The sequence below is a fragment of the Colletotrichum scovillei genome (assembly GCF_011075155.1).
Source record: "Colletotrichum scovillei strain TJNH1 chromosome Unknown Contig00004, whole genome shotgun sequence".
Taxonomy (NCBI): domain Eukaryota; kingdom Fungi; phylum Ascomycota; class Sordariomycetes; order Glomerellales; family Glomerellaceae; genus Colletotrichum; species Colletotrichum scovillei.
The window spans coordinates 1,277,844-1,296,365 of NW_023336262.1; the positions used below are offsets into that span (position 1 = coordinate 1,277,844).

General features: G+C 55.7%; 3 protein-coding genes across 3 annotated transcripts; 1 reads left to right on the top strand and 2 right to left on the bottom strand.

Annotated features, from left to right (window-relative positions):
* Positions 1-291: 291 nt before the first annotated feature.
* On the top strand, positions 292-3,132 carry HER10_EVM0002515 (uncharacterized protein). Its single transcript, XM_035472222.1, has one exon. The coding sequence runs from the start codon at positions 952-954 to the stop codon at positions 1,873-1,875; it is 924 nt and encodes a 307-aa protein (XP_035334727.1). The 5' UTR covers positions 292-951; the 3' UTR covers positions 1,876-3,132.
* A 93-nt stretch (positions 3,133-3,225) lies between these two features.
* Positions 3,226-7,309, bottom strand: HER10_EVM0012742 (uncharacterized protein). The gene is made up of 2 exons (XM_035482128.1): positions 5,587-7,309; positions 3,226-5,511 (listed from the first exon to the last, which is right to left on the bottom strand). Exons 1-2 carry the CDS (start codon positions 7,250-7,252, stop codon positions 4,292-4,294), a joined length of 2,886 nt encoding a protein of 961 aa, XP_035335480.1. The 5' UTR covers positions 7,253-7,309; the 3' UTR covers positions 3,226-4,291.
* A 256-nt stretch (positions 7,310-7,565) lies between these two features.
* HER10_EVM0010129 (RhoGAP domain-containing protein) lies at positions 7,566-14,409 on the bottom strand. The gene is made up of 3 exons (XM_035479598.1): positions 13,007-14,409; positions 12,246-12,503; positions 7,566-12,154 (listed from the first exon to the last, which is right to left on the bottom strand). Exons 1-3 carry the CDS (start codon positions 13,426-13,428, stop codon positions 8,119-8,121), a joined length of 4,716 nt encoding a protein of 1,571 aa, XP_035335281.1. The 5' UTR covers positions 13,429-14,409; the 3' UTR covers positions 7,566-8,118.
* Between the last annotated feature and the right edge of the window lie 4,113 nt (positions 14,410-18,522).

Genomic DNA, 18,522 nt, shown 5'->3' on the forward strand with positions numbered 1-18,522 from the left:
CCCCTATCTAAGATCCAGTTTGGAACCCAAGAAGCTATTATCGGCCTCTCAAACGCACGCCGACCGACCGACCGACCGACCATCCGACACCGCATTCGCCTCTTCCCCACACGCACCGCCATCCCACCATCATTTGCCTGTCCTGGCTGAGCAAGCAGATCCACGCCATCCGCTCAACAACCAGCGACCGCCGACCAGCCAGCAGCCCGCCCCCGGCACCAAAGCACCTCTACACTAGCACACACGCACGCAAGCACACACCACCGTTTCACCCAAACCACTACAGAACAGTGAGAACAACCAGCCATCCCCCTCCTCACAACTCTCTCTCTAGCCCGTTTACTCTGCCAATCTGGCCCTCCCTGCCCCTCTCCCCCTGCTACCTGGCCCGACCTAGGGTGCTGCCACTGATCCAAGACCTGCCCCCTAAGCTTCGACGTCACTCAATTTAGAGCTTCAACCCGCTTTGCTGCTTGTGCAGGAAGCACCGCTTAGAGGGGACGCTTCCCTCGTCGATCCCCCAGCACAAACGCACAAACGAAGCACAAAGACGAATAAGTCTCTCTTTCTGACTCTCGCTAGGCCAGCAAACCCCTTGATCGACACCTTTCCACGGCGCACTGCAGAGGTACGCTCATCCCATCCCTGGCTCTTCCCTTGTGATCAACCTTTTGTAACCCGCCCCTAGTGTCACCCCAAATCAGTCCATCGGCCACCTCGATATATAACCACCCTGTTCCACACATCCGAACCTGTCGAACGATTTCCCGTTCGATCCCTCTTTCGATTCTTTCTAGATCTCACCCCACGCAAGACGCACCTCCGAAACACAACTTGGACTACCCTCTGACTACCTAAACGCATACAACAACTCGACGCACGACATACCGATATCCCCGACTACATATACTACAGCCCCCAATTCGTTCCTTACCATCTCTTTTGCCCATCATGTCCAACGACAATTCCAACTCCAACCAGAACACTCAGAACAACCCGAACGAAATGCATCGCCAGAGACGTGGATCAGTCACTCAGCAGGCTATCGCCGGTCTCTTTAGAAGTAACTCTACCTCCAACGGCGGTGCATTCCCTGGTACCAGCGACGCTCAGAGACGGAGACTCTCCGTCACCACCGGTCTCGGTCTTACCGGCACTTCGCCCACTGGTGCTAGTGCTTTCAACTCTCTCCGACGGGGAAGTCTTTCGACTAACTCCAACGACTCCATCGATGAGAATGCAATCGACGAGGAGGAGATTCCCCCCAACGCCCGCACAGCACCTGCCACTCCCTTCACCCGCAGAATGAGCTTCGGAGCTCAGGCAATGCGCACCATGCGCAATGGCGGTGGAAGTCCGGGTTCAAACGGTAATGATTTACCCTCTGCTTCTGCCACTCCCGTGCCTAGCACTCCTGCCGCCCTCGACAGACGTGGCAGTATGCACTCTCCACGAGGTGTTGGTTCGGTCGCGAGTTCCACGCCACCGGCCAATACCTCGTCCATCGCTGCTGCTCTGTCGTCGGCCAGGCGTCGATCTAGCAGCACTGTACAGGCAAGCATTGCACACAAGCAAAGATCATCTTCTGACGTGTTCTCTCGCCCAGACCAAGGTTTCAACTGGTCCGAGCAGCTTAGATCTCGCGCCGAGAGCTCTGTTCAGGGACCACGAGCGTCCTTTTCTTTTGGCTCTGGTCTTTCATCTTCTCCTCCTCGCGGCCCCGGCAATGGTGTCGCCCACGATCGTCAGAAATCAGTCTCCGAAATGCCTGCTCCCCCCGCTCAGGCGGCTGCTATGAAGCCCAAGGCTCCCGAGCGACCTAAGCCGGATGCCTTCCAGGAACGCATTCTCAAGGGCGATTTCTACATGGACTGAAAAGCCCATTCAGGAACGGCTACTACGACTGATGTTGACCATCCTGCCATCGTAATAAGCCCCGTCAGAGATGGCATTTCACTACAAGAATATGATTTTCGCCACACGAAAAACGAGAAAAAGATCATCAAGCGTTTCACAGATTCTGAGCGTCCTTCATCCTTGTCTGTTTTTTTAAGCTGGGGAACACTTTCATCGGCTCAACCCCACGTGGCGTTCGGTTGGTTGTGATGCAGCCCGGTTGCGGCTGCACACTGAGCGGGGAAGCTCCATACCACATGCACATGAGACCGTTGTCTCACATTTGATCACGGAAGCGGAATGCAACTGCAATTTCACGAGGAGTTTACAAACGGCATGGGGAATATGGAGGAGGACGATCGCAAATTGCAAGATTTCGGGTTCCAAAACAAAATTGGTCCGGGAAAGAACATGCCTGGCTATTGCTTGCGGCCCATCAGAGAATGTTGATGGTGTCAAGATCTCGACATGGATTCATGTCTGGCGTACGGAGAGGGAGACAGGCTTCGGTATCGTTACATCGCTGGCTGTCACGCGGCGAAAGCTTTGGGTTGGAGAACGGGCTTGTACCGACGGCCGGGCAGATTGAAAGTGGGTGGAAGCATGGACTTTGCGTTTTACCAGGCGGCCGCGATGGGTACAGAGTTCACAACAGGCCGGACTTGGAAGAGGGGTTAAGTTGCGGGCACATAGCCCGGTCGAGAGGCGGATGAACGGCCGGCGACGAACGCCGAGCTTAGCTACTACGAGAAACACGCTCGGACCCGAATTCAAAGTTTCGCGGTCCCTACCCAAAATCTTGATGTTATCATTCAGTGAGACCTTACCTAGCATGGCCAAATACGAGGGGTGAGTGATAATATGTAATGCGAATGTGTGTCTTTCGGGTCGCGGCAAGCAAACTTGTTAGACACGGGTGGTAAGCAGCCAAGGCATCCCCGAAAGACACAGCGTGGGATTAAACTGGGCCTCCATTCCGGATGGTCGGTATCTCGTTCCCATTCGCCGGAGACCAGGCTTGCAAGGTCTCACTAGCGGGCGGCGAATTCGCACGTAGGCACCGTAGGGCAGCAGCAGGTGAACTCGGGGGAGGCGGGTTGGTTCCACGGAGGCTTCTGTCATCACATTCCCCCACGTGAAGCCGTGGTTGGCAGTCCACCGCAGGTCCCGTCCTATCCGGGGGTGACGGAGAGTCATCATCAACCAAACGCATTCCATTTGTAAGTCAAGGCCGGGTGTAGCTAGCATGTGAATATGGAGGTAGATAATGAGTACGGTGGTCAATGTTGTGTTGTGTGAATGATGATTGAGAGAAAATCTATCCTTTTTGTTCGCCTGTCCAAGCATCTTTTCATCGTACATAGGTATCTCGTATAAATGACACATGCCAAAAAAATAAAATAAAAAATAACACAACGACATTGCTGAGATGGGTGATGGGGTTTCGTGGGAGTGTGGAATCGGATGGTTTGCGAGAGCACAACTCAATTCCACTCACGAGCTTCCCAAAACTCACTTGTGCTGTACGGAGTGACCCTCGACTCCAATTCCTGTTTGTTTCCCTCCACCCGTCCCCTCAGGACACTGCTTTTCGCCTTTCAAGAGGGATGGATGGATGAAGATGGGTTCTGCAGCTTCGTCTCTTGTCCAGAGCAGAGCAAAGGGTATTCCTGCTCCCCAATTTTCCTCCTCTTGTGCCTGACTTGTTCCAAAACGGACCCCTGGGGAATGTCAGAAAGGTTAACCTTCCCATCTTTCCCCCCTGGCGGAGCATCCTCTGTTCCAACATTCCCTCTGCTCCTCATTCCTTCCCCAGATTCCCCCGGATCCGTCCTCGGCCGTAACTAAGATTCCGGCCTTCTCGTAGTATGGCAGTTTCATGTAGATGAAGGTTGGTATTCAATAAACGAGTCGACATCCGTTGGTCGGGCTTCTTTGTGGGATGTTTCGGCTCCGAGTTTGTCTGCTTTATTTTCCCAAGTCCGAGCAGGTCTGGAAGCGTCGCTGGAAAGCTTAGCCAGAAAGGATGTGGGTCGCTCGACGGTGGTATCGTGGTTTCTGGCATCGCTTTCGGAGTGCTCCGTAAACGAGTAAACCTTCCTGTTCCCCTTCTTGTTGGAGAGTTAGGGTGAGGATGAGACGGGGTCTGGAAGTAAAGCCCGGAGGTCGGGCGTAGGCGATAGCCGTATAAGCGAAATCTGACGTCCGACCCAAGGTATCTCCATTACCCCGGCTGGATAGGCAAAGCCTGTCCGCCAGGTTCATCCCATACCCCGAGCGTGAATGAACGCCGTCACTTCCGCCGTGTATACGCGCATGAAGCAGTTGGTCATCGGAGCGGCCTTTTGCCTGGAGGTATGTTCCCGTGATTCGACACCATTCCCGGTGTTTTCATTCACATGGGAAACATGGGCGGGCCAGACCCACCAGGCATCCCCTCGAAAATCTCCCCGAGCCCGCTCATCCCGCTCAACCACGGGTCCTGCGCCATGACATACCGCATCCCATTGCTCAAGCTCCCCGGACTCGTGCCGAACCCCGTGGTGATCTCCTCGAGAGATAAATCGTTCGTGAAGCCCGGATCGAGTCCGAAATCTTGTAAATCGTTTGTCCAGACAGGATTCAGCCACGGGGCCACTGAATTCGGCCCAGGCCCCGCTCCCGCCCCGGCTCCGCTTCCATCGCCGGGACCTGCAACCGTCGTCGCCGCCGTACCGCTCGACGCCGCCGTCCCCGGCCCGGACCCAGGTCCGTCCATCGGGGTAGGTGTGACGGCGCTGGGGTCGTAGAGGAAAGATTGGCGTGACGGGGGCGGGTTCCAGAGGATATTGTTCGTCGCGCCGCCGCCACCACCACCGCCGCCGCCGGAACGATCATTTTGCGTAGCGATTTCTGACAGCAGGTGAAGAGGCGTGTTGGCGGCGGGGTACTCCTGCATCGGCGGGTGCTGTTGCCCCGCATACACCCGTTGCTGCGCCTGGTGCTGCTGCTCTTCGGCGGCAGTAGAAGCAGGCGTCGCCTCCGGCCGACGGGAAGACGACTGCGCAGCAGCAGATGCCGGCGTCTCGGGCTGCGAATTCGAGGTCTTGAACCCAGCAGCAGCAGCTTCCGGCACGGGAACACCCATCGCAAGCCCCTTACTCTGCTTCAAGAACCAACTCCTCAACATTACCAACACAATCAGGAACTTGGCCGCAGGCCGACTCCGATCATCTGACGCGGCAGCGCGGAACTTCTCCAGCAGCGCGTCGAGGTAGTACTCCACCTTCATGTTATCCTTGTCAATCACCCGTCCCAGCTCGGAGCCGGGCGCCGTGGCGGAAAAGTACATTTTGATGAGGACCACGACGGCGTAGGCCACGCGCACAAAGTTGAAGACGGGCAGGCAGCGGATGCTGGGCACTTCCATTGCCAGGAATGCCTCGAATATGCCGTCAATGGCTGAGAGGCAGGCGGACAGGGCGTTGATGTGCGAGGTTGTCAGGGTCAAGTTGGTGAGCATGCCGTCTTTGAGGGTTGCTGTGTCAAAGGGCGGGCGAATGTCGTCCATTTGGGTGTGGAGAGCGATTTCGTGCATGTACAGCGAGAGGACGTGGAAGGACATTTTGAGGGTTGCTTCATCAATAGTCGTCAGTCACATGCCTTTCGTACAACCTTCGTGAGTATAAAGAGACGGGGGTAATAACTCACATTGCATTTCCTCCTTGGGAACGGAAGCACTATACTTCTCCAAGTCCCTCTCCAGCATCCTCAGCGAATACTGCGTCCTCGAATCCGTAATATTCGGCACCACAGCCGGGTCGTCCATGGAGAACTGTATCCCCACCTCCTCGGCAAGCCGATGCGTCCACACGAGGTGACAGAAATACTTATCCGACGGCGCCGCGTCCGCGCTCGTCTGCAGCGCCTCCATCGACTCCGCCATGAAACTCGTCCACCGCACTAGGTTCGGCCGGTGCAGCGCCATGGAGGTGTTGGCGGCCAGGAAGTACGCGGCCAGCCACGCCCGCCGGCACTCGCTCGTCGTCGGGTCCGGAGGCGGCGCCCTCTTGAACGGGTGGTTGCGCCACTGGTACGGGATCTGCATCTTCCTGCCCGCCGTGCGCCGTCCCAGCCCGATATCCAGCGCCATCACGGCGCCAATGTGCACGAGCTGGTAAAACTTGAGCTCCTCAAAGTGCTCTGGCGGCCAGTACCATATCACAGCCACCTGCAGCGCCTGCACAATCTCCAAACTCTTCTCGCCCGTGATGATAATCTTCTCGGCGAAAATCTGCATCAGCTCCTTGACCAGCCTCCGCTGCACGTTGGGGCTCTCGGAGCTCGACGCCGCCATGATGGCCAGGAACAGCAGCGGCTTCGCCCGCCTCGTCTCCTCCGCCGTCGCGCCGCGCGGGAACACCACCGCCGGCATGTGCGGCGCCATGAGCGTGTTGTACCGCTCAAACAGCTCCGCCGCTTTCTCCGCGCTCAGGATCCCGCGCTCCACGACGTCGGCGTAGTCGCTGCCCATGTGGATCGGCGGCGCCGGCCTGGCCCCGATTTGTCCGCCTTCCGGTATGTCGCTGCCGCTCGGCGTATCGTCCCCGCGATCCGAGTGTTTCCTCTTTTGCCCTGCTGCGGCTGAGGGCGGCGCCGGGAAGGTAATGTGGTCGAACCGCCCCTTCTCCGCCGCGTGCGCCTCCTGCGGGTCGAGCCCTTCCACAGACAACCCCGTTCCCGCAACTGTACTTGAGGTCCACTCCCTCGCAAGACCGTGACCTCCCCAACCCTTGTTATACGGATTCTCGTCTCTACCCGGCGTGGGCAAGGCAGTATGCGCACTCGTCGTCACTGCGGGTGCTGCGCCAGGCGCCGCGGAGCTTCCGCGGGCCTGTAAGCTCGCCGTCAACGCATCAATCTTCTTTTCCAGCTCCGCGACCCTCGAGTCCGTCTTCCTCTGCCTCTTGCGCGTCGGCATCGTCACGACGCAGTTCCTCCCTGCCTTCTTGCACCGCTTACACGGGCCCTCGGTATCGTTCGGATCGGGTTCGCATCGCACCTTGAGACCCCGGCACGCCTCACATGCGCGGGGCCGCTTGGGGTCGTCGGGGTTCCCGCCGTGGATCGCATCGTGCTGCGGCGTCTCGCCGTCGTGGCCCGAGTGAGGCGTCTCGGGGGAGTCGGGGTGTTGCTGGTGGTGATGGTGTCCCTGGCTCTGGCCCTCGGAGCTTGCTCCAGCAGCGGCGGCTGCGGCTTCGTCGTCGTGGTAGGCGCCGGCAGCGCCTTGAGGGGTCCCGCTCATACCATTGCTGCCATTGTTAGAGGGCTCCGCGCTTCGTAGTGCTGGGTCGAGAACTGCGGCGCCGTGATCCATTTCGGTAGGAGCTTGGCGAGGTGCAGTGCTGAAAGCCAATATCGGATGATCGGTGACGGCGACAGAAAATACCGACCTTTGTTTGGCGGAGGGCGCGGAGAGTTGTGGCCGACGGCTGTGCGCCGACCTTTCCGTCACTAACAAATATTAGTCAGCGGCGAGGGCAGCAAGTATCGAGTCGAATGACATTCAATAGTGCACTCATATACCCGTCTCTACTTCGCAGCAGATCAATTCGTAGTTGTCACCCCTCAAAGTGTGAACATTGTTCATATAGAATTTTCCGCTTTTTAAGCTAAACTAGATATATAAAATGCCAAAGCCATACCTTCGCTGCATGCGATCCCGGAAACCATGAGACGAGGTGCCACTCGCAGCTCATCACCGTCAACGCCATGCTGAGATCTGTGAAACAAAGCAAGCATAAGCCACCAAACACCACATGGGTGACAGCGGCACCCTGAACAGCAGTGTTTCCTGTGTCCACATGATACAAATGTTATCCCTCGGACTTGTTGGATGTTCCACTTTGCCATCAGGCGCTCCATGTCCAGCTCACTCCTACTTCGGCTCGCGAATATGAAACAATGGACAATTCAAAGAGGCTTGAGATTTGTAGGTGATGATCGGTATTAGATAGAAGTGGAGCGCTCGGCGCCGGTCCGGATTGATGTGATATGTTCGGGTATATTGGCGCCATCATGTCGTCCATGCCTCTTGGGCTGGCATTAAGAAATAAAACGTGAAGAAAAATATGCAAGGCATGGTATCAACGCTGCGTGTGAACGAGTGGGTATGTTTGCGTAATGAGGGAGTGAAAGTGAGGCCTAGAGCAACCAGACTCACGAGAGACGATGTAAGGCATCTCAGAACTGGGTCTCTTCTCGCAATCGACTCTTGGAACTTTGTGGGTTGAGGCCGACCACGTTACCCATGAAGATGGCGCTTTCGCGTCTCTTATGTTGGTCGTATCCTGAGGAACCATTGTCGTAGCCGCGAGCCATTTGCTGGTAATTGTTGTTCTGGTATCCTGATGGCATGTACTGAGGCTCATATGTTGTGCCACGGCCGACAGGATAATTTGGTGGCGGTGTGGGAGATTGCCGAGCGCTCTGCAGGTCCTGGAGCAGAGGAGGGGGAGTGTTCCCGGTGCGTTGCTGGCCAGTCATGGCATCCATTAGTCTCTGGCGATGCGGTGATTGACTGGACCCCGCTGATGTGGAAGGACGCGCATGTTGGGAAGGGTCGTAAGAAGGCCGGTTCGGAAGCCCATTGTTCATCGAGGGCAGGGAGCCTGATCTTTCTCGACCCGTCTCTCCTTCGGCGAATGAAGACGGCAGCTCATACTGCTCGGGCTCCAAGCCGAAGATGCCAAAGTAGTTTTGCAACAGCAGGGCAAATACCGGTGCCGGGATGTTCAGAGTTGGAGAAAATACGATGCCGACGTTGCGGACCGTCATCTTGTTCATGTCTGCGTTGTTGATAATCTTGATCAAAAACGCAATCAGATACTTGAGTAGAGTGGCGTTTGCTTGGGGTAGCCTTTGAACCAATTCAGACACAGCGGCGATTTTGTCTCTTTGGTCGGTCATCTCCGTCACCGAGAGGAACTCGAGGTGGAGGTCCCGGGTGAGTATTGTTGTCGGAAGTTCACGGAGATACAACTTCAAAAGTGACGCCACAGCATGAATGTCGTAGTAAGTCTCGTCGGTAACCAGGTTGACATCGCCCTCTGTGTTGAAGCGCTCACGAAGCTGCTTGATAACGACGTTTGAGCCGCTCAGGCGGAAAATGCCTTCCTCCAGAATTGCGTTCTTGGCGTCCAAGTATTGAATGCATCGATACACGACGGCGGGGAGAGGCACGTTCACGTCAACAGGGTGGTTGTAGCGAACGGCTTCGGCCAAAGGAGCCCCAAAGGCTTGGCGAATGGGTCCCTGGTATCCGCCCTGGGGAGGTGTTGAGGAGCCGCCTTCGCTTCCACCAAACAGAGAATCCTGGCCGTCAGATGATGATCTCGTCTTGGGGCCAAACCCGAAAAAGCTTCGCTTTTTCAGCTTCTTCTCCTCGTTGACGGGAACGCCAAGTCCTGCTCTATTTCCCCACTGCGCAGAGTCGGCAATGACTTGCATATCCCGTGGGGCAGAGATCATCATGGATGGCTGCGAAGACATTCCCATGGGTTCAACAGGGTGGCTGTTCTCTGGCATGTGTCCAGGATTTTTGGGGCGCGCAGGTCCGCCATGGTGGGGAAGGTCGCCTTGAGATGTCGCATCGTATCTCACGCCTATGAGGCTGTCGGACTCAGTGGGCTGATGGTGGTGCTGGGAAGCGGTCTTCTTGTATCGCTGCTTCTTCTTTTCGGCACGCTCAGCTGCGCTAGCATGCTGGCGATCTTGAGTCTGCTGCTTCGCGGCATGGGCCTCATCTTCTTCCGGATCCTTATAATCAATCCACCTAAGTAAAGCGTCGACCCACTGGTCTCTTTCCCTGTCATTCTCGGCACAGAGAACGTGCTTCACATGGCTGGTAGAATCTTTCTTCTTTGGCTCAAGAATCAGGAAGGCATGGCGGTACTGGTTGTCCATGTCATCTGAGTTGGCAGACGGTTGCGGTGACTGATTTTCGTTGCTCTGGGACTGTTTGCCGATCTGAGAGCTGGGAAGCTTGATGGTGCCCAAGTGAGCGCCTCCGGGCGTTTCGTAATACTTGAGATGCGGTCCATCGAGGACAAAGAAGCGGGCTTTCCAGCCACCAAAGTTCTTGCCTCGCTTGGTGAGATATCCGGTTCTGAATGGGCGACCGCCAGGACCAGTCTTAACCTTGGCTTCCGCCATGCTCTCCATCGAGCCGGCGTCGTCTGCGTTTGGTGGCAACGTGTGAGTGGACAGATACTTGCAGAGCTCAAGAGCACTAGCGGTATCCAAAGGAGTCTCCAGAAGCTCTTCCAGGTAGTGGTTGAGAGCGATTCGCCGCGCGTCGAGCTTAGCAGGCGCGTGGCCACTGAAGAGCGACCTCTCTGGGGTCTTCGCAGTGAAGGCTGAACACTGTTTCAACCTTTGGTCGAGCTTTGCGAGCGAAGCAGAGTCCTTCTCAACCCGCCAAAGCTCGCCCGGTTCGGAACGGGAGAAAATGGCAAGGGTAAACACCGGATCCTCTTCCAGTTGTGTCAAAGACATCAAACTTGCCCGAGATGGTTTCATGCGCGAGGACGCAACCTTCACCTTAATATTCGGCAAGACGTTTGGTGGCAGGAGCAGATCGGGGTATTCCTCAGTGGTGAATCCCTTGAAGATGCGACCACGCTCGGTCGGACTGCCACGGCTCTTCTCGCTGGCTGAATCCCATCCCTTCTTGACAATGTTCAGAGGTTGAGGGCTCTTGAGAACCATAGGCTCTGGGCCGGACGGTGTTTGGAGAGAGTGGCCCGGTGGGAGAGGAATCGGCTGGCGAGGTGGCCGTGGCGACAGGGGCGCGGCAGGAAATGAAGAAACACTGGGCGCAGGGCTATCAGATGATGACAGACCGCCCATGGGACGCGGGCTTGATGGTAGCCCGGGGCTCAGCAAGGGAGCTTCGAGAGTGGTTGCATTCAGAACTGAGCCTAGAGAAGCTGGGATGTTCTCACGCTGCATCCTCTTCGGGGGGCTTGGTGGCAAGCCCGTTGGGGCCTCAGGAATGCCCTCAGTCGGTGAGGTAGTCTGACTCTGCGTTGCGCTCTTCTTGGATAAGCTCCTCCTCTCCGCCTCTTGAATGGCCAAGATCTCCCGGTCCTGGTCGTCCTCTTCACGTGTTCTACGGCGACCGCGTTGCTCAGTGAGGATTTCGTCCACCTCTAGAATGTCGTCGAAGTCGGAGTCAGAGTCATCGTCCTCAGCAGCTGGTTGAGATTGGCTCTGGAGCTGCAGAGGAGCCGGGGGAGGTTTCCGCGGTGGTGGGGCAGGAAACTGCGAAATGCCCTCGCTGGCTGCCGATGCTGGCTCTGATACTCCAGGAGGCTTAGGGGGAGGCATGCTTGGCGGCTGGCTCGGTAGGCTTCGGGATGGCGGAAGACCGAAATTCAGGGGAAGGTCCATGATTTGCTCGTCCTCATGCTCCCTCCGTGCCGCTTCTGCTGCTTGTTCCTCGGCATCATGGTTGTACTGATCGTAAGCGTGCTCATGTGCTTTGGGCATCTCGTGAGATGGGTCTAGTAGAGCACCAACTGCTGATGGAGGGCCGTTGGGCTGGTCTGCAGGAGGTGTAATCGGGTAGGGGGCCATGGCCATATCCACGGGTGAGTGCTTCTGGCTGTCGGAGTCTAGAGTTGGCGAGTCCGGTGCAACGACTTGTCGCTCCTTGGGAGCGCTGACGTCGACTGTCGGTATTCCTCTACTAACGGGCATCTTGAGGACCTTGCTGCTAGTTTTCGATCCGTCTGCGCCTGTCAATTCCGGTATTGACATTACTTCTTTCAATTTCTTTCGATACTTCTCCTTGTCTTTCAAGGCCCGTTCCAAGTCTTTGTTGAGGCCCAAAATCATGGCCCTCTGCTTGTCGACCAAGCGCCATAACTGCGCGTTCTGTTGCGATTGCGAGTTCTTCTCTTTCAACAGGTACTGGATCACCGCTTCCGGGCTGCCTGCAGTCTTGATCAATCCCTCAATGTCTGTGGGATCAGACTGACTACCAGCTGCGCCTCTGTGCGGCTGTGACTTTGTGGAGATGGCTGAAATAGCAGAGTCCATGGAGGAGTTCCGCGGCGCTCCTTTGCTCTGTTTGCCCCGCGATGCAGCGGCCAATCCTCCGGAAGAAGACATTGGAGATCGGAGGGGGCCTGCGAGAGGCCTAGATATCAAAACAGGTTCGGAAGCGCTTCGGTTATCATTCGTAGGGAGCGGTGATATTCTCGGTCTACTGTGACTGTTTCGTCTGTCAGCTGTGTAACGTATGGCGACGCGGGGAGCAACTAGAGATGGTCGAATCGGGAGGAGGCTACGAGACGCACACGTACCGTAGTGTGCTGCGTTCGGGCGTGGATGAGCAGGACGAATCGCTTTGGTAATATGTCTGCGGTTCTCCCGAAAGATCTACTGGAGAGCGGAAGTCGTCGGTTGGCGTCGTGACTATGTCTGGGACAGTTCGAGACCGGTGGGTATGAAATCTTGCCCCGGGTGGGAAGAAAGATGACGATCGAGGAGAGAAAGGGCTCGTCGGCGAAGAAATGGCGGTACTCTCGTGGAGGGGACTAGGTATCGGGCGCCGAGGGGATCTATAGGGTGGAGGAGGGCATCAGTCAATATGCTGCCAGGCCAGAGCCGTGGATCCAAGTCCCACAATATAGCAGGAAAGATGGTAAGGCAGCTAGAGAGTCGGCGTTGAGCGAAAAGTCAAAATTAAAAAGAGTCGCGGGCCGCCAAGACAAGCACACGATATCCTCGCAGACCGGGGATCGAGGTAGAAAGAAGAAGTTGCGTTCTCTTTCTCTCCCTCTACGGTCGGGGTTCGGTGGTGGGCGTAGGCGTAGGTAGACAAGCGAGCGAGTCGCAGGACTGTTTATCTGGAGGGCGTGGAAAAGTCAAGGCAAGGTGGTAGGGTCAAGGAGGAGAAAGAAGCAGCAACAGCAGCGGCAGCAGCAGCAAGAAAAAGCAAGGCACAGAGAGAGACAGAGAGAATGGGAAGCAGACAGGCAAACCAGAGCGAAGCAGAGCAGAGCAAAGAGTGGACCGTTACTCGTTTGGTAATCAGAGCCAGTGGAGGCCCAGTGGAACGTACCTTGGAGATGGAGTAAGAAGAGGGCTGGTCGCACTGCTAGGAGTGTGACTGGCAGCGGTAGCGGCAGCGATGCTTGTATTGGCGGTGGTGGTGCTGTTGTTGCTAATGCTTGCAGGATCGGATGCTGGGATCAAGAGGCCTGTCGTGGGGCCATCCTTGGAAGAAGGGGAGTAAGAGGAGACGTCTGCGACCTGCAGCCGGTGAAGAGGATGTTTTTGGTGAGGGAGGCGAGGGTGATGATGAGCAACGGGGACGATAGCAGAACGACGTGGAGCAGCATCAGCAGCAGCAAAAGCAACGGCCGAAGCAGAAGCAGAAGCGGCTGCGTCAACAGGAAGTCCAGACGAGGAAGTCGTACCAGAAGCATCAGGATCTGAAGTTGAGCCCTGGGCACTCTGAGTCTGGAGCGCAAGCTGCGACATGGTGGGCAATGCGACGGAAAGACAACTGGCCGGCGGCCCAACTAGGGGTGTGTGCAGGGTCAGAGCTTAACGCAGGACAACCTCGCAGCGGTTTCGAGATGCCTGGGTAACCCCGACTGCCGTTGCATGTAAACCGGCCTCTTTCTAGACGGGATGCAGATTGCAGTGTAGGTATTTTATTTTTGTTTCTCGGGAGCGAGCGAATACAGCCGGGAAGGGATGCGGACGGAGAGCGGAGCCGAGGGGCAAGTCGTTCAAGGAACTAGTCGAAGCAGACCAGAGTCGACTCTGATCTGTTCTGCTGCAAGTAGGTAGCCAGTCGAACAGGCAGATTTTTGGCTCTGCTGGGTTGGGTTTTGAGAGTTGAGGTTGTCGTCACGGGTTGCTGTAGTATTGCAGGGCGAGCAGGACGTAAGACGAGGATGTGGAAGGACGAAGAAGAGGTTGTATCTTGGACGCGGGCCAGAGCAGAGCACAGTAGATCAGATGAATGGCGTCCTTCGGGTCCCAAGGGAGGGATGGGAGGCCCGTCTCGCGGTGCCGGATATGCTTTGTGAAAGGAATGCTGCCAGCCGGGCGTGGATGAGACAAGTGCCCGTTGTCTTGTGTAGGCGTGCGCGTGTGCGTGTATGTATGTGTGTGGTGTTGTGACGGGGGGGATGCTGGACGAGAGGACCATTGGCTGGCACAGACACAGAGTGACAGAGAGAGCGCGAGAGAAGCAACTCGGCTATGGACGGTTTGGCATCCGTGAGGTGAGGCCGAAAGCAAAGAGACGGGAGGATGTGGCCGTTGGGGTGGCCGAAGTGTAGGTTTTCCGATGAACAATGCAGTGCAATGCAACGCGAATGATGGTGGGCTAGGCCGGACAGACCAGCTTCAGAGTCGACCAGCGTTGGGGGGGAAAGGATTTGATGTTGTGGTGGTGTTGTGGTGTTTTGATCAAAGAAACCCCTTATTTCCCGTCTTGCCGCTTCCAGCAACTAGCAAAGGGAGGCTGATCTATGGTACTGTTCGTGGCAGAGGAGGGTAGCATTCGAGTCGCCCGTCAATAAGACTAGTGGGGAGCCTAGAAGTCTGGATAAGAAGATCAGAATATCATCTGTATAGCAGTAGTCCATTCAAGCAGTCGAGCGTGTCTGTCGCCAAACATCCATTCCATAGGTAATCATTCAGGGCAGGTCGGCAGCGGCATTCGCAACCGGAGCTTAACAAGAGGGGGAGACGGGGGGAGAGGAACGTACATCTGAAGGTTAAACAGGGTGCCGGGGAATAAGTGACCGGCCGATGGTGGTGGTGGTGGTGGTGGTGGTGGTGGTAGTGGTACCTAGTACCTTGAAGCGTGAGTAATGGAGGTATTTTTGCACCACAGATATCGCGACAAGGTACTTCAAAGCCACAGGGGCCAATGACCACCAGAGAGTTGTGGCAGCAGGATGCGTGGGCTTGTCCCCTGTTGTTGCTGCTGCTGTACATACGTCCCTGGTCGTGTGGGTGGGTTCGTGGTTCTTGGAGTCTGCATCTGCCGCTGCAAGGTGTGGCCAAAAAGGGAAGGATGCTGTTGGGATATGGAATATGTAGTCTGTCCTCCGTGATAACCATACGCTGGTAGGTCTCCTGAGGGCCTTCGAAGTTCCGTCCGTTCAGGGGCCGACTCGGGGAAGAGGAGCGAGGATGAGAACGTCGGAGAGAATGCGAGCGAGGCGACACGTAGTATAGACGTGGACGTGGAGAGGAGATGAAGAGGAGGAGGTAGAAGAGATTGGATTGACAGTGACCACCGGCAAGCCGCAAAAGAAATGCGATGCACCATCAGCATTGACCTCTGGGGTTCATTTTGCATCTCGTTGTTGGTCATCCGGATGATGGATCCCTCCCTTCCATCGTCCCCTCCCTCGAGGCTCCGTGGTACCGTGGCTCCTCAACCTTTAACGTGCTAGCTAGCATCGGAGCAATTGCTGTATCCTCCCCGATAGTTGTATCCCTTTGGAGCCTTTGGCCCCCACGGTGGGCGGGAATGACGGTGTTCCATACACGTGCCACTATCATTTCGAAGCGATACTTGGTGCGGGGGCCTCGAGGACACACTGCGTAGAGTAATGCTACAGCAAGACAGTCTGGTAGCGAAGGAAGTATTCGTCTGTTAACCCTGTCAGCCATTGCCTCTAGTTCACATACTAAGGGTGATTTGGTCAGTTAGTGTTGGACTCTTAAGGTTGTGAGAAACGTCTTCATCTCCCAGGGCAGCCGGTCTGCCGCTGGTGTGTCAATGGCGAAACCGTCATCCTAGATTTGTTGTTTGTCGTCCATGGTCTTACCGCCATGATGATTTTGATGGCGCTCTGGACCCTCAGTAAATTAAGTCGTAAACAAAGGGACTGTTCATACGTACCTAGTTTGCTGGTTTTTCTTTTGCGGGTGAGAAACAGACTGAGGTTTGCTCAAGTCACCGGCATGTTGAAAGTGCTTGGGCTTACATAAGGCTTTTTCCAAGGTACCTACGTGCCTGCCCACCTCACCTTAGGTACCTTGCCGTACCTTACCTTTTAGTGCGGGCAGTTACTCCTTCACGATATCACCTTCCTTTCGGGTTCATGCAATTCACTTTGGAAAGTGCCGACCTCCCTACCTTGGTAGTTTGTTCTTTCCGCAATAGACAACGGGACTGAATGTAGCACGAGGTCTCTTCCATTGCCTCTATATTTGCCCAAGTACCTAGGTCCACGAATTATCACCTAAGGTACTAGAGGTACTGCGAGGCACTTCTTGCTAAGGTATCCTGCCTTCCTGCAGGACATGAGGCAACCAAAAGTTACTTACCTTACTTATGTAAGGTAGGTCCTCCAATCTTCATGCTTCGTGTCTTTTCTCCATCGACTTCAATTTCCGACCACGTCTGATTCCCAGTCTTGTTGGCTTTGGTTTCAACTCCCTTCGTGCAGGCCGACGGAACCAGCAAACCGGCACCACTAGGTGCCGTAGGAACCTTGCCAACACGGGCACTCACGGTTTCCCACGTCAGCCACGTGTGCAGCAGCAGCAGCAGCAGCAGCAGCAGCAGCATGTTGAGCTGGCGAGATTTGGCCCCAAGGCATCTTTAGACTCCATCCCACGCGCCCGCCCCGCGCCCTTAGAGACTTGCTATGCCAATCTCAAGTGTTGTTCTCGATCCCAACTCGACAACCTCTTCCTACCTCGACGGCTTTCCCATGACTACGGTCCGCGGTATTTGTCTATCTACGGAGAACAGGTCGGTCGCGACCAGTTGTCACCAGTTACTCAAGCATCACTGATGTATCAAAGAGGCTGGAACTCTTCGACTCCCATTAACCTTTGACGTATCAACCAACCCAGACCGTGGTCTCGACCGCTCGGCTCCGGAAAGTTCCTCGCCCTCCACGACACCACCTACACAACCCTCACATTCATCCAATAACTTGCCAGACATCAGCAACACATTGTCGTTGCGTAATGTCCCGAATGTCCCGCACTGCTGGCGAGTGGCCACAAGTCATCTTGCCTCTCTCCCGAAACACCGGCTTTCTTGAAACATGTCAGTCACGAGTCCACGTACGACAAACAAATCTACGTATTACAGATCAGTACGGAGTACACACGCCAATTGGCTGTTGTCCTTTGGCTCTTTGCGCTTCCCCACCGTCGTCACCCACAGCATCTCTTCCCAAGCCTCATCAGCATCGCAAGGTTCGAGCCGCCTTTTCATTCGGCTCCATCCTCCTTCCGGCATCTCTACATCTTCCACGCCGTGCACCGATGCTCCTTCTCGGCACTTGAAGAGACCTGAGCCTTCGAGCTGGCCAACGACACTTACTCACGAGTCATACTGTTCGACGACTAGGTATCAAGCTGTCCCCTACGGAATACACGATCAAAACATCTCCAGTTCTCCTACGGACATGCTTCCTCCACCACATCCATGCATGCATGGCACGGGTGCCGTAGCGCTGTGGGTCATTCTTACACACCCCAGATTCCTAACGCCACGACCCAAGGCCTTAATTAATCTCAGAGCCAGGGGTCTCTGCTCAGTTTGCTCCAATCATACCCCTGCGTTCTTCGTCTTCCTGGTCCTCGTCCCTCTTCGAGGTCCTCAAGTCCCAGACATTTGATGCCTCCACTTCAAAAACAGCACTTCCACTTCCAAGACCAGGGCTAGGGACGGGAAAGTGGCCCAAGCGGTGTTCCGAGTCTGGACCAGCCAGGATCGAATGCCCGTCACGTCAATACAGAGAAAAAGGGAACTATGGGCACTTGGAATGGGATCCATTCGAAACTGGGATCCTCGCCAGTCATGATCGTCCAGCAAATGCTATCCACGTCCTCCGTTTGCTGTCACATTTGACATGCTATTCGCGGCGCGTCCACAGCATTTACTCGACGTGTCATGTCTTTATGGGAATGACGAACCCCACAGCGACTTCATGCGCGAGCAGCTATCGGCTGGATTTTGTCCTTTGCCTGTTGCTTCAAGGACTGTCTGCCACGTCGCGCGCTGTCGCACCCACTGAGAATGTGTGCACTGAGCTTTCGCCGTGGTCTGGCTTTGCCCCCCTTGGCCTAGGCCTGTGGAATCCTACAATACAACAGAGAGTGGCTAGGCTTGCTAGGTATCTGGCCAGACTCGGTCTAGCATGTTTATGTGTCATGCAGGAGGTAGTACCGCTTCTGCAGGAACAGACTACAGGCACATCCTTCGCCAGCAGAAATCGTGGAATTTGCACACTGAGCCGGAAGCCAAGGCGCCCGTACTCCGTACAGGCAGGCACCTTGGGTTGGGTTAACTATGGCCGGACACATGCTGCACCGTCTTTTGTTCAGCCGTTACTTGCGCCGCCAAATGACGGCACCGTGTATCCAGTGTAAACATCTGCTTCACAAAAGAAAGGCAGTCATCACGGCATGACTCTAGGACGTTGCCTCAACTTCGACGCAAATAACCTCGAGGGACAGTTGTTAACCCAAGATCCCTCGAATCGACGGTTTTCTAGGAATACTCGCGGGATAATCACTTCTCGGAAGCCCCCGTGGTCTAGTGTTACGAGACAGGAAGCTCGTCGAGCCCCTTCAATCTCC

Coding starts and splice junctions, on each gene's coding strand:
- HER10_EVM0002515 (XM_035472222.1), top strand. CDS start 952: ATGTCCAACGACAATTCCAACTCCAACCAGAACACTCAGAACAACCCG.
- HER10_EVM0012742 (XM_035482128.1), bottom strand. CDS start 7,252: ATGGATCACGGCGCCGCAGTTCTCGACCCAGCACTACGAAGCGCGGAG. Junction 5,512..5,586: donor TCCCAAGGAGGAAATGCAAT/GTGAGTTATTAC, acceptor CTATTGATGAAG/CAACCCTCAAAATGTCCTTC.
- HER10_EVM0010129 (XM_035479598.1), bottom strand. CDS start 13,428: ATGTCGCAGCTTGCGCTCCAGACTCAGAGTGCCCAGGGCTCAACTTCA. Junction 12,504..13,006: donor CTTCTTACTCCATCTCCAAG/GTACGTTCCACT, acceptor TCCACCCTATAG/ATCCCCTCGGCGCCCGATAC. Junction 12,155..12,245: donor CCCGAACGCAGCACACTACG/GTACGTGTGCGT, acceptor CAGACGAAACAG/TCACAGTAGACCGAGAATAT.